Source organism: Lampetra fluviatilis, chromosome 33 (genome assembly GCF_964198595.1).
Source record: "Lampetra fluviatilis chromosome 33, kcLamFluv1.1, whole genome shotgun sequence".
Taxonomy (NCBI): Eukaryota; Metazoa; Chordata; class Hyperoartia; order Petromyzontiformes; family Petromyzontidae; genus Lampetra; species Lampetra fluviatilis.
This window is the reverse complement of record NC_136307.1, coordinates 639,223-653,112: the sequence shown is the minus strand read 5'-3', so window position 1 is coordinate 653,112 and position 13,890 is coordinate 639,223. Positions and strand designations below refer to the sequence as shown.

The 13,890-nt window shown below is 56.2% G+C and overlaps 1 protein-coding gene across 1 annotated transcript in view; it reads left to right on the top strand.

The window, feature by feature from the left end:
* Positions 1 to 13,890, top strand: part of LOC144943904 (spectrin beta chain, non-erythrocytic 1-like) — a 74,709-nt gene that overhangs the window by 47,821 nt on the left and 12,998 nt on the right. Inside the window, exons 18-31 of the mRNA XM_078871753.1 lie at positions 387 to 584; positions 2,357 to 2,455; positions 2,937 to 3,176; positions 3,887 to 4,089; positions 4,575 to 4,665; positions 5,099 to 5,245; positions 5,508 to 5,771; positions 6,676 to 6,930; positions 7,298 to 7,387; positions 8,500 to 8,790; positions 9,042 to 9,172; positions 9,744 to 9,948; positions 12,122 to 12,348; positions 13,490 to 13,640. Coding sequence (XP_078727879.1) covers positions 387 to 584; positions 2,357 to 2,455; positions 2,937 to 3,176; positions 3,887 to 4,089; positions 4,575 to 4,665; positions 5,099 to 5,245; positions 5,508 to 5,771; positions 6,676 to 6,930; positions 7,298 to 7,387; positions 8,500 to 8,790; positions 9,042 to 9,172; positions 9,744 to 9,948; positions 12,122 to 12,348; positions 13,490 to 13,640 — 2,592 coding nt within the window. The remainder of the gene's footprint in view (positions 1 to 386; positions 585 to 2,356; positions 2,456 to 2,936; positions 3,177 to 3,886; positions 4,090 to 4,574; positions 4,666 to 5,098; positions 5,246 to 5,507; positions 5,772 to 6,675; positions 6,931 to 7,297; positions 7,388 to 8,499; positions 8,791 to 9,041; positions 9,173 to 9,743; positions 9,949 to 12,121; positions 12,349 to 13,489; positions 13,641 to 13,890) is intronic.

The window sequence follows — 13,890 nt, the reverse complement described above, 5'->3', positions numbered from 1 at the left end:
TACACACACACACCCTACACACACACCCTACACACACACACCCTACACACACACACTACACACACACACACTACACACACACACACTACACACACACCCTACACACACACACCCTACACACCATACACATCATACACACATGTGCAACGCAATTAAAGATACGTCAAGATCTGTTTGTTTATACATTTATTCTCCATTTAAATAGCCATTTAGACATGTAACACATGCAGCTCTTGAAGATGCATTTTTAAAACAGTTAATATAATTTGTATAACTTTTTATAAAACTTCAGTACTTAGCATTTCCATAAACATTACAAATGAACACACATGACTGGTGACGATGTTTATTATTGCGTACTGCGCCCCGCGCCCCCTGCCCTGCAGGTGAAGGTGGGGGACCTGCAGGGCGAGGCGGAGCGGCTGGCGCAGCGCCACCCGGAGAGCGCCGGCGCCGTGCGTGGCCAGCTGGCCGACACGGCGGCCGTGTGGGGCGCCTTGCGCGGCACGCTGCGCGCCCGCGAGGACTCCCTCGGCGAGGCCTCCAAGCTGCAGAAGTTCCTGCAGGACGTCGACGACTTCCAGGTCGGGCCCTGACCGCGTCGCCGGCCGCTCCGGTCGGTTGCGTGGGGCGTGACGGTGACCGCCCCGAACGCCCCACCTCCCGAAGGCAGGAAACCCTCTCGAGCCGCGCCCACGTTGCCGAGGCTGATACGGCCGGTCGGGGTCACGAACCCCTCGCATGTCGCTGACAAATGCCTTCCTTCGGGCCGTTCGTGTACCGGTTCCTAGAGCTCGTTTCGCGCGCCGCTCGAGAAAGCCTCCGGACGGTAGCTGCATTCCGCCGCTGCGTGATGCGCACGCCACATCGTGCATCGCGTCGCTTAGCAACGGCGAGGCGTATACGTTTATCGGCTTTGAGGTCAAATGACGTCCGCTTTGGCATTTGAAGGCGGCTTTAAGTTGAAAGCGGCGGTGACTTCAAATGAACACGGCGTGGAGCGGCTCGCGGCGTCGCGTGCGGCAGAGTTGGCGGCGTCTCCCGCCGACGTCACGGCCGCCGCACACTGCACGGCCGTTGTTCAGGATGGCGTCGGCGCGGCCGCGAGAATCGGAAGAAGTAACAAGGAGCCCCTTGACGGCGGCGAGGAATTTACTGGAAGGTCGTAGTGAGGGGCGCACGCGGGGAGATTTGTGGTGGCATTTTGGTCTCTTAAGAAAGAGGCACGGGATGAGGTCGGCTCGTGTCCGGGCGCTACGTCGATTCGTAGCAGCATCGTCATGGCAATGCTGGGTATGGTGACGGCTTGGGGTGCTCCTCATTCAGCAGTCGGTAGGTCTTGCCTGGTGATTCTGATGATTTGGTGCACAGTTTAGGAAGTGACACAAGTATTTATGTCAAGCAAAGCAAACTATTACAAAAAAAAACTCGTGTGTCTACAGTATGAGGCCGAACAGAGATTGGATTGTGTGCATCATTTGGTCAACACGTGTTAACAAGTGACAAGAATTATATTGACCTCATTCATTCCTGAAATGTGATTGACTAAGTTATAAATGTTTTATACAACAGCCATGAAATGAGGCCTCATGGTTGGTATTTTGACGGTGATGCCTACCGTATTCTCCGGATTATCCACTTTTTCTCCGTGGGTTTTAAAGCAAGAGCTGAGATTTTGTCTGATTAACCAGTTGGTGTTCATGAGGCCAGAGTTGTCTATCTTTATTGACACCGTGTACAAGTCAACAACTTTATTGCCCCTACGGCCACTTCCACCGTGATTACGGCGATCTCACCGCTTTATTTTCCAGCGTCCCCTCTATTTTTTATGTTTTACACCCTTGGGTTTCCACTTGCCCGGTACATCGTGGGTTCCAGAATCATTATTGTTCATTTTCAAAATGACCACTACGTTTGGGGCGCTTTTTGCTTTCCGGAGTTTCTTACAATCCGCAGAATACGGTGAATTCTTGGCTCCAGAAATCATAAATTTGTGTGGCAGTTGAAACAGGAAGCACGTTTCTCACAGCCCCCTCTACATCTTGTCCACCCGGCAGAACAAACGGCTACACCGCGGCCGGTCGATCGTCAGATTATGTGTGGTGGGCCAAAGTGTGGGTTACTCCGACCCCGTTAAAGACATCTGACTCGTGTGGAAGAGTAGGCAACAATACCCTGCGTAGATGGCCTCGAGAGCTCCCTCCAGTGGAAGCCCTTCCGCCAGCAGTGGCGTGAGCAAGACACTGCAGGGCCGCGCCTTTGCCTTTCTGAGCTCCGCACCACAGGGAATGGAGGCTGCGTCGCACCTTGTGTGTGCGTGCGTCTGCTGAGCGGCGCGCGTCTTCTCCGGGTGCAGGCTTGGCTCTCCAAAACCCAGAAGGCCGTGGCGTCGGAGGACGTTCCCAGCACCCTCCCCGAGGCTGAGAAGCTCCTGGCGCAGCATGAAGCGATCAAGGTGGGCCTCGCCGCACCTCGTCCACTCACGAGGCCACCGTCTCCTCACGATGGCAGCGGCGCCTGTTCCGAGCGCCCCTCCTCGTAGCCAAAACAAAAGTGTCTCACTGCTGATGGAGTGCCTTTTTTTGGTACCTTGTACTGAGATGTTGAGAATGTAATAGGATTACCTTTTTAAGTTGATTTTTTAAATAAAAAATATTCGTTGGAACATTGCTGAATGCTGCATTTTATTTATACAAAGGGAATGTTTTTTTTTCATTTAAATGCTCTATAGTGTAATTTCTAGACAATTTTTACTATGAATTACATCCTACTTAACGATAGATGCTTCAATTCGTCAGAGAAATCTGTTGCTTTAAATAAATTATAGATGGTCGGGACACAAAAGATATAGTGGCGGTCGAATGACCCGGAAGCAGCAGCGACGATCCCACCTAGAGAGGAGGTGGCAATGCCGTCTGTCACCTTTCTGCCCACAGAACGAGATCAGCAACTACAGCGAGGACCACCGGCGCATGCGGGAGATGGGCGAAGAGGTGACGCGCGACCAGAGCGACCCGCAGCACGTGTTCCTGCGCCAGCGGCTGCAGGCCCTGCACACCGGCTGGGCCGAGCTGCACAGCATGTGGGACAACCGGCGGGCGCTGCTGGCCGCGTGCCACGCGCACCTCGCCTTCGCGCGCGACGCTCGCCAGGCCGACGGCGTTCTCAGCAACCAGGTTCGTGCTCTCTCCTCTCTCTCCTCTCTCTCCTCTCTCTCCTCTCTCTTTCCTCTCTCTCCTCTCTCTCTCTTTCCTCTCTTTCGCGCGCAGCGCCGGTGACAGCGACGCAGAGAGAGAGTTCGTGTCGTGTCTCTGTTCTTCCTCCTCCGTTGAAGGAGCGCAGACCACAGCACGGTCGGGCGGGAGACGGTGGCCTCCTCACGGTGGCTCCACTCGTTGCTCGTTCGCGCATTACCGCAAACACAACCGATACCGTCATCGAGGCGGAGTGGACGTGTGTGCGTGATGGCGCCCATCGTGCCTCGCGCCGCTTGTTACCACCACGCCGCTTGGATAGTGCTCCCAGCACTCGTCCCTCTGTATCCAACCAGCATGCATGTTTCCTGTTTGGATGGGTATTCCGATCATTGTTAGTAAGTGTTGGATTTGAAGTTTTGTGACGTCCCAGGCAATTATCCTCTGGCTGCTGGAGAGAGGGAGCGTCTCCCTGTCCGACTCTTCGAATGTGCGCTTTGTTCCTTTCTTGTAGCTGCCACTTGGAGTAGATCCACGTGTGCCCCTGTGCCTTCAGAGACGCACCAGGAGCGTGCCGTAGAAGTCAAACTGGGGAACTCGTCGGCTGCTCGCCGCGCGTTTGTTCCGTTGGACGCTGGGCTCACTTGCGGCGGTGCCGGCTCTGTCCGCGCGCATTTCCCTGACTCCCGCAGGAGTACGCGCTGAGCCGCGTGGAGATGCCGGCGACGCTGCAGTCCGCCGAGGAAGCCATCAAGAAGCACGAGGCGCTGACCACCAGCATGGAGGCCAATGACGAGAAGGTCGGCAGCGTGCTGGACACGGGGAGGAAGCTGGTCGGCGAGGGGAACTTCAACGCTGACAAGATCCAAGAGAAGATGGATTCCATCAGCGAGAGGCGAGTGGCCTCGCCGAGGCGACGCCGGGCTTTGTTGTTTTTCAAGGCGAGGCCGGGACGCTTGAGGCGTTCGAGGAGTCGTCTCGCCTTTCGTTTCTCAGTCCGTCTTTGCAAAAGAGAGAAATTTATTTGTTTTGAGTGGCAGTGCGTCGGATGTACGTACGTATGTTGGACCTCTTTTGCACCGTACGTAGCCAGCCGTGCTAATCAGAGGTGCGGATGACATTAGCGCTGCCTTCTTTGTGAAACGCCTCGTCACACGGCTGACCGCTGCTGCCGAGCGTTGGCAGCAGCCAGGGCCTTCGCTTGCGCCATTGCGCTGCTGCTGCTCCATGTTGAGGTGTTTGCTGCCGCACGGGGCTCATGTAAAGCGCGGCAACGGTGCTGTCACAGTGATCATGCCCGATCGTGTAGCTTATGATTTTGCGGCGCGTGTTGGTTACGATGACGACGGTGACGATGGTGACGATGGTGATGTTGTGCAGGCGTGAGAAGAACCAGGCAGCAGCAGCAGACCTCCTGGGCCGTTTGAGGGACAACCGGGACCTACAGAAGTTCCTGCAAGATTGCCAGGAGGTCAGTCAACGGATCTTTGCCGTTCATTCGAGGGACTGACGTTGAGTTGTAACTGGGCGGTACGCCGCCTCCTTCGCATGTCGACCTGTCCCTCTCCCTGCCTCCTCTCCTCTCCCCTCCACCGGCACATCCCTCCTGTGTTAGTTCATTGAGAATCTTCGTTATCAATTTCCACCTTGAACATTCTTTACACAACATGGAACTTCTAAACTGAGGCCAGAAATCGATATATGTGTCGTAGTTAACCATTCTCGCTTCGTTGCAGCAACACAATCACAAGACTCAACCCCTCCAACCTTCACGCGCAACATTTGCTCCTTCCAGCCTGATTTTTGTAGACCGTTCGATGGTTCCGGTTTTAACTGCGCGCCCGTTGCCATCGCCTCGCTGACCGGAGAGCCGTGAATGACGCTGCATTCCCGGTGCCTTGCAGCTGAGCCTGTGGATGAACGAGAAGATGCTGACGGCGCAGGACATGTCGTACGACGAGGCCAGGAACCTCCACTCCAAGTGGCAGAAGCACCAGGCCTTCATGGCGGAGCTGGCCTCCAACAAGGAGTGGCTGGACAAGATCAAGAAGGTGTGCGTGCTTCTCTGGAACGTTCGGCTCTGGAATGTTCTGGAACGTGCGCTCCGGAACGTGCGCTGAGATCTGATGAAATTGGGCACATTCCGGGTGATTTGGTCACAGGCAACTTAGTGATGAACAGAGTATTAAGATGTTATAATGGCATCTGGTGGTGTTCATAATATTGGTGGTTATATGGCAATGGTTTAAGTAATGTTGAATCAACAACTTGCTTCGTGATGCAAACCGGCGCGCATTCCATGCGGCACGGCAGGAGGGGGAGCAACTGATCCGGGACAAGCCGGAGACAGAGGGCATCGTGCAGGAGAAGCTCTCGGAGCTGGGCACCGTGTGGGACCGCCTGGAGAGCACCACGCAGCTCAAGGCCCAGCGGCTCTTCGACGCGAACCGCGCCGAGCTCTTCACGCAGAGCTGCGCCGACATCAACATGTGGCTCGCCGAGCTGGAGACACAGATCACGTCCGAGGACCACGGCAGCGACCTCACCAGCGTCAACATCCTGCTCAAGAAGCAGCAGGTGGGCGCGACCGGAGCGCGGAATCACAGACATGCGAGCTCGCGGGGAAGGGATCGCCACCGCTGTGCCGTGTTTCTGAAGTGCAACGTTCCACCAGCAGCACCAGGCACAAGTGGCATTCAGCGGTGCAGATACAGGCCACTGCTACTGCTGCAGGCCACTGCTACTGCTGCAGGCCACTGCTACTGCTACAGGCCACTGCTACTGCTGCAGGTCACTGCTACTGCTGCAGGCCACTGCTACTGCTGCAGGCCACTGCTACTGCTGCAGGCCACTGCTACTGCTGCAGGTCACTGCTACAGATACAGGCCACTGCTACTGCTGCAGGCCACTGCTACTGCTGCAGGTCACTGCTACTGCTGCAGGCCACTGCTACTGCTACAGGCCACTGCTACTGCTGCAGGCCACTGCTACAGATACAGGCCACTGCTACTGCTGCAGGCCACTGCTACTGCTACAGGCCACTGCTGCAAGGTACTCGGCAACACGAAGCAGAGAGAGGCTTCATTACAGGCTTCTTATTTCACAGACTCGTGGGCCTGTGCTTGCTCCTCTCTCAGTCTGGACCCTCACCTGGTAGCAGTTTAATAATAATTCACAGCCTCCTTCGTTACGCCATTGCTTGGTGAAGGCCCTGCCACGTCACGTCGGTTGCGGGGGTTGTTTGACCATACTTGACCACGCTGGACAGTGTGGGTTTGTGAAGGTTGTGGGGGGGGTTGCATATCTCTCGCCTGCTGGGTTCTGAGCGCAGTGCGCACGAACCGCCCCGCCTCTGCGCCCCTGATACCGATCTGCGTGGTCGCAAATAGCCGTACGACGAGCGACGATTCGCCGCCCCCCTCGCGGTGGCCGCAACGTGTCCTCCACGCTCCTAACCCCCTCCCACCGCGTGCCGCCTCAGCTGCTGGAGAAGCAGATGGAGGTGCGCGAGAAGGAGGTGCGCGAGCTGCAGGACCAGGTGCTCGTGCTGCGGCAGGAGCAGCTCAAGGAGGGCGCGGGCGGCCCGGGGGAGGGCGGGGAGGAGGAGGTGGACGGCATGCGCGCCAGCGTGGAGGGCCGCTTCAAGCAGGTGACGCAGCCGCTGGAGGAGCGCCGCCTCAAGCTGCTGGCGTCCAAGGAGGTTCACCAGTTCACCCGCGACCTCGAGGACGAGATCGTGAGTCGGCCACGCAACCCTCGCCGCGAGCCCCGGCACGGTCCACCCGAACCACCGTGCGGCCAACCCCATCCCTAACCATAGCCCTGGCTAACCACGTGGCCCCTCCTAACCTTGGCACGTTCGACCCCAACCCCACCCGGCACAGCGCCACGCTTGACCCTCCGCACTCGGCCGCGCGCCGTCGCGTCCCCTCCATCGCCATCTCTGTCGCGATGGCTCCGACCCCTCGGCGCGCCAGCGAGGGCGACGGCAGGCGAGGGGAGCGGTGCCCACTGGTGAGCGCGGGGGGCCTGACGCCAATTAGCGTGCGTGACGTTGCGTGTGTCTCACATGTCACGTGTCGTGTGCCGTGTGTCGCCCGCAGCTCTGGGTGGAGGAGCGGCTGCCTCTGGCCACGTCCACGGATCACGGCAACAGCCTGCAGTCGGTGCAGCTGCTCGTCCAGAAGAACCAGGTGAAGAGTCGCATCGTCACCCGTGCCGGAGATGGCCTGGAACGCTTTGCGTTGACACCCGCACACCGGGGCTGCTGTGACGCGCAGCTCCTAAAGGGTGAACGCTCAGGGGTTGCCATGAACGATATTCTGCGAGGAACAAACGCTATCGTCATGTGATAATGGTGATATGATGATGTTCAGTCGCTTGTCAATGCACTGTTGCACGAGGACCTCCCCATGCCGTGTCGGTCATTAGGGGTCGTTTGACCATACTTCACCACGCAGGTTAGTGCGGGTTTTTGAAAGGAGAACCCAGGACCGGTACAGATATCACTCACCGCTGATGTTTGCCAGGGTCGAGAATCCAACTCAGGTCACCCGGATCGTAGTGGACAGATGCATGCTGGGAATTACATTGATAGACCGAAGGAGGAGCATTGCAGCTGGTAAGGGAGGTGAGATTTGGGCCGCAGGACGCGTCACGGCTCAGAGGGGCGATGATGGCCGACGGTTGAGACTAACGACGGAGCGGCAGCCAGGGGATGAGTCCGAGAGGACGTCCACCGAGAAGATGGAGCAATGAACTCGGCTCGTGTGTAGGTGCCAGGGGGGAGGTGGCGGTTACTTGGGGAGACCTTCAACCAGCAGTGGATCGACCATGATGGATAATAAATTAAGCTAATTGCGTCACTATCCGTGTGTAGTTGCTTCAATTAAAAGTCTTAAAAGTGCTCAATTGAAGGCAGCATGGGTTCTCTTACCTTGCTGATCATGTCAAGCAGCATAACCCATCGCGCAACTCCGGTCATCCCCTTCGCAGCTTACGGCTGGCCATAAAAACAAAGTCGGTCACCGCGTCGCGCCCTTTCAGATGCGCTTCTGCGGCCGTCTAGAGCGCTCTTCTGATATTTGGAAGCCACTGGAGGCTATGCACTTTGAAATCATCATCTGGATTGAAAACTCATTTCTTTAGAACTGCTTTTTGTGTTTTAGTTTGTTGTCCTTTCCCCGCACCTCCGATTGGCACGGTCGGCTACGCATGGCGCATCTTAAATATGCTGTTTGTAGGTCATCGAGTTTTCCAAACAAACCTGCGACGTCTCCGCTGTTGCCGCCACCGCCGTGTGCAGAATCTGCAGAAGGAGATGGCGGGGCACGAGCCGCGCGTGCACGAGGTGTGCGAGCGCGGCGAGGCACTGGCAGAGCGCGGCCTGGGCGAGGGCGGCGCCGAGGCGGGCGCCGCGGCGCGCCGCCTGGGGGAGCTGCGGGCGCTGTGGGGCCGCCTGCGCGACGAGGCGGGGGCACGGAGCGCGCGCCTCCACGAGGCCCACCGCGCGCAGCGGTACTACTTCGACGTGGCGGAGGCCGAGTCGTGGATGAGCGAGCAGGAGCTCTACATGATCGCCGAGGAGAAAGTGAAGGTGACTCTCGCGGGCGCCTCCAGCGGCTGTGGCGAGCGCCGGCTGTGCGCGCCGCTGCCTCCGTTCGGCATCGATGCAGCGGATTGACTGCGAATGGGGAGGACCTGCCTGTTGGTGGCATTTTTAGATGGAAATTTGTTTAATTTATTTCTCTTCTTGCTTTGCTGGGTCCCTAGCGGTCCCTCCTCTGTGTCACGTTGTGGTCGTTGTTGAACGACGATGGTGCTGATGCCTGCTTGGCGTGATGTCAGGATGAGCAGAGCGCACTGGCCCTGGTGAAGAAGCACGCCATCATGGAGCAGGGGGTGGAGGATTACGCCAACGTCATCCGGCAGCTGGCTGAGACCAGTCGCAGCCTGGTGGCAGACTCGCACCCCGAGAGGTTTGCTCGCTCGCACGCCCACACGCTCAACAGCCATCGCTTCAACTCACCATGAGCTCATTCGCGATAAATCTAAGAATTTTATTTTACATAAATAATAATTGTGAAACTGAACTGTAAGAGGGGTGTTGCCTGCTGTCGTCCATGCTATGGACGCAATCTCAGGAGTTGTGCAAGGTTACAATTTAGATTTAGCGCGCTGGGCTTGGACTCGCCGCGTCGCTGTCAGGGTTGGGTGTCCGGCGGTGGAGACGCGAGACGGAGACTGCCAGAGGAGCGAACGTCCACTTGGGGATGTCCACCAGGGAGATGAAGCGTGGCAGGCACCGTGGGATTGAGGGGGGTGGCTACGGCTTGGGGAGGCCTTCATTCAGCAGTGAACAGACCATGGCTGGTGATGGTGGTCCGTGTAGGTGATAGGCATGGTGATATCTGGTGCTGCCAGCAACTCTTCATTTTCTACTGTGGCGGATCTCTGTAAATGAGTCTGACAAATCGCAAGGATCATTAGAAACAGTTGGTTTATTCCACGCTAACGTCGCCGCCACCGCCGCTCGCTTGCGTCCCTCAGCGACCGGATCCTGCTGCGGCAGTCGCAGGCGGACAAGCAGTACGCCAGCCTCAAGGACCTGGCGGAGGAGCGACGCGGGAAACTGTCCGAAAAGCACGGCCTCTTCCAGCTGAGCCGCGAGGTGGAGGAGCTGGAGCAGTGGATCGCCGAGCGGGAGGTGGTGGCCTCCTCGCACGAGCTGGGCCAGGACTACGAGCACGTCACCGTGAGTCCGTCACCTTCCCCCCCCCCCACCCCCAGGTCACCGTGAGTCTGCCACCCCCACCGAGGCACCGTGAGTCCGCTTCATCAACCCAATTGGTGAAGCGTCTATAACATTGATAATTTCTTTCCCAAACTACAGTCCTTCCACATGCGATGCCAAAGACGCCTTCTTGGCATCCGATGGTTCGACTTTGTCTTAAATGTCACCGTTGCATCTGCGACCGGTCTCCTAGCGATCGAGAGCTTAGCTCGAGAGAGAAGGCTGTCACTTTGTGGACAGCGTTGCCCTTCTTGATGCACACTTCGGTTGGCTGTCTACGTTCGAAGTGAGAACTGCGACCTCAAAGGAATGCCCCCCCCACCCTGATTCGTGGATCGAACGCCGGTGTGGCAGCGAGAGACGTTGATGCGAATGCTGTCGCAAGAGGGTCACGCCTTTGGCGCACAGCGCTCCTTCGCTGACTATGCGCGAGGGCTTCACAATCATTCAGCAATTTCAAGTGAAATCGAAAAACTTACCTTTTTAAACTTGCTTTTACTTAAGATGATTTTATAGTGTTCTTTTTTTTAATATGCCTTCGATAGCAATTTATTATAATGCAATTTTGTTTGTATGGAAATTGCTTTTATTGTTCTTGCGTTTTAGTCTTTCAACAATGTTTTCTTTAATCTGTACAGCACTTTGAATTGCATATTTTGCACGACATAGTGCTCGAGAAATAAAGGCTCGATTGATTGATTGATGAACCCTGTGCTGGCACCCTGCCACCGTTCCTCTGAGCAACACAGAGTTAGTTCCAAAGCAATCCCAACGCTCTCTTACAGAGACACTCGCCCTTGAACTGGCCATGCTCCCGAGCCAGATGTCATCTCGAGTTTTCCAGCCTCTGTAGATTTTTTCCACATGCCTGTAGATGTACACAGGTCTATCTAATTCCAGTGCAGGTGACATCCAATCCTACCACAATACAGCCCCGTGTCCATCACTTCCGTTCTGCTCCGTGTAATGGAATCTATAATCAATGTTCAGCTTTCTGCGATTGCTTGGGTCATCATCCCGGCTTCTTGGTGACAATCAATATAGTATTTGACATTGACACTGCATTGCCGTCCTCGTGATAATTAAAAGTGTACAACCCTTTCTCAATCCACTACGAGATAAAGAGCTCGCAATGCTGTGTCAGCCGTGCGCGTTGTTTAAACATACTTCACCATTCCGGTCAGTGCTCGTGAGTGAATGGGCGAGCTCATGACCAGGTCAGATATAATCCGCTCCTGACGTCAGCTGTGGCAGGGATTTCAACGTAGGTCGCCGGGCTCCCAGCGCAGTGCGCACAGCGCTGAGCCACCACTCCCTCGAAGTAAAGGATACATTGGTAGATTGTAAAATATTTAGAGTTAATCTGCTCATAAGCGTTGTGCCTTCACATAGGGGGCAGAGAGTGAAGTAAATTATTTATATTGCCAATTTTTATCCCTTGGTGAACTCTGATGGCATTAATGGCATTAATGGCATTGGCCATGATGACCTCTTGACCTTCTCCAATATAAACACTGTTTCATTCCTATTCGTTTCATTCGTGTCATGGCTACTCAGGAGGATACTGCGTGAGAGGAGACAGATCTCACCTCAGCACATGAACTCAAACTGGGACTAAAAGTTACACAGTCCGTGGTCACGCCAGCACAGTCTGTTAGAGCTCAGCTGTTCTGCTTCGTAGTTTGCCAATTCTCATGGCCGCCACCAGAGGGATTGTATCGTGCGTCTCGGATCATGCGCGCTGCTGTCTTGCGCTGCGTTTGAATGTCAGAGGTTCCCGTTGTCAGCAGTTGCTGTGAATTTGGACTGTGCAAAGGCGTCTCCATCAGCCTTCGCCTCTTAATGTCACGTGATCCATCTAGCCTACCACGAAGTTAGTGGGTTATTGATAAATAGCAATAATAATTTACATTTTTAAGGTGCATTTCATCCGTGGATCCCAATGGGGATCTCCGGATAAAATGCAGCAAGTCGACTAATAAGAACATTAATTGTAGCGGTAACGGTTGAAAGAGAATCCTGAGCACAAGGCCCATGGCCAAACCATGGACTGCGTGGAGTCGATTACTAACCCGGCCTTGAAGTGTACGTTAATGACGTCTGCGCGTCGCTCCGTCACTCCGTCCGTGCGCAGCTCCTGGAGGAGCGGTTCGCGGAGTTTGCGCGGGAGACGGCGGCGACGGGCCACGAGCGCGTGAGCGGCGTCATGGCGGCCGCCGACGTGGTCATCGCCGGCGGCAATGCCGAGTCGGCGGCGGCGGCCGCCGAGTGGAAGGACACGCTGGCCGAGGGCTGGGCCGAGCTGCTCGAGCTCATGGAGACGCGGGCGCAGATGCTCGCCGCCTCGCGCCGGCTGCACAGGTCCTGCCCACCCGCTCACCTGCTCGCCTACTCACCCACTCGCTCGCCTACTCACCCACTTACCTACCTGCTCACCTACTCACCCACTCGCTCGCCTACTCACCTACTCACCCACTCGCTCGCCTACTCACCTACTCACCCACTCGCTCGCCTGCTCGCCTACTCACCCACTCGCTCGCCTGCTCGCCTACTCACCCACTCGCTCACCTACTCACCTACTCACCCACTCGCTCGCCTACTCACCTACTCACCCACTCGCTCGCCTACTCACCTACCCGCTCGCCTACTCACCTACTCACCCACTCGCTCGCCTACTCACCTACTCACCCACTCGCTCGCCTACTCACCTACTCACCCACTCGCTCGCCTGCTCACCTACTCACCCACTCGCTCGCCTACTCACCTACTCGCTCGCCTACTCACCCACTCGCTCACCTACTCACCCACTCACTCGCCTACTCACCTACTCACCCACTTACCTACCTGCTTACCTGCTCCCCCGCTCACTCGCTCACTCATCCACTCAGCCACTTGCCCACACATTCACTCGCTCCCCTAAACATCCTATTGCAGGACCCTCCTGCTAAAATAATTGGCGTTTTGGTCATAGCACGAGAGATGGTGGTGCTACTGCCGTGGTATCATGCTGAACACACTAGACTTGCAATCCAGAGGTCGCAAGTTTTTTTTATATGTGTATGTATTTTGGACTTCTATCGCACTGTGCGTCGAAAACCGTGTTAATCCTCTGTCCACCCATATGTATGATTGAGTACACCATAGTTAGTAATCAGCAGGTCACGTGTGGTGGGGTCAAATGTGGGTAATCCCACTTTCAAAGACCACATCTCCGATTAGCACTTGGCTACGTGCGGTGCGAGAAAACTGCAACATACATGCGTACGTACAAAGATGTCTGGCCATTGCGAAAAAGTAGGCCAAATACCCTCTACTGGGTCACTCTAGAGCTCCCTCCAGCAGAGGCCCTTCCGCCAGCAGCGGAGCGAGCGATTGCAGGGCGGCAGCATTACCTTTGACCTTTATCGTCGTGAGAGAGACGGAGACTCGTCCCCGCTCGTCGTGGCCGGGGGCCGTGCGGTGCGTGACGACGGCCGCGTGCTGCTGCTGCTGCCGCCGCCAGGTTCGTGCACGACGCGCGCGAGGTGCTGGGGCGCGTGCGCGAGAAGCAGCAGCTGCTGCCCGACGAGCTCGCGCGGGACCTCATCTCCGTGGAGAGCCAGCAGAGGGCCCACGCCGCCTTCGAGACCGACGTGCAGGCCTTCGGCACGCAGGTGGGGGGGGGGGGTTGGCGCCGGCGTCGTAGCCTCGGTCCGAGCGCGCCGCTGAGCAAACGCTCCTGAAGTCCGCATGAACACGGCGCAACGTAACGACTCGTTTCTCTCACCGTGTAACACAAACTCGTTATGCATTGCCGTGGGGCATTGTGGGCAAAATCAAATATGTGTTTTAGTCCATCAGCCTATTGACTTTCCAGTCAAATAGTATGCAACAACATTTGTTTAAGCAAGCACACCCTAAAGT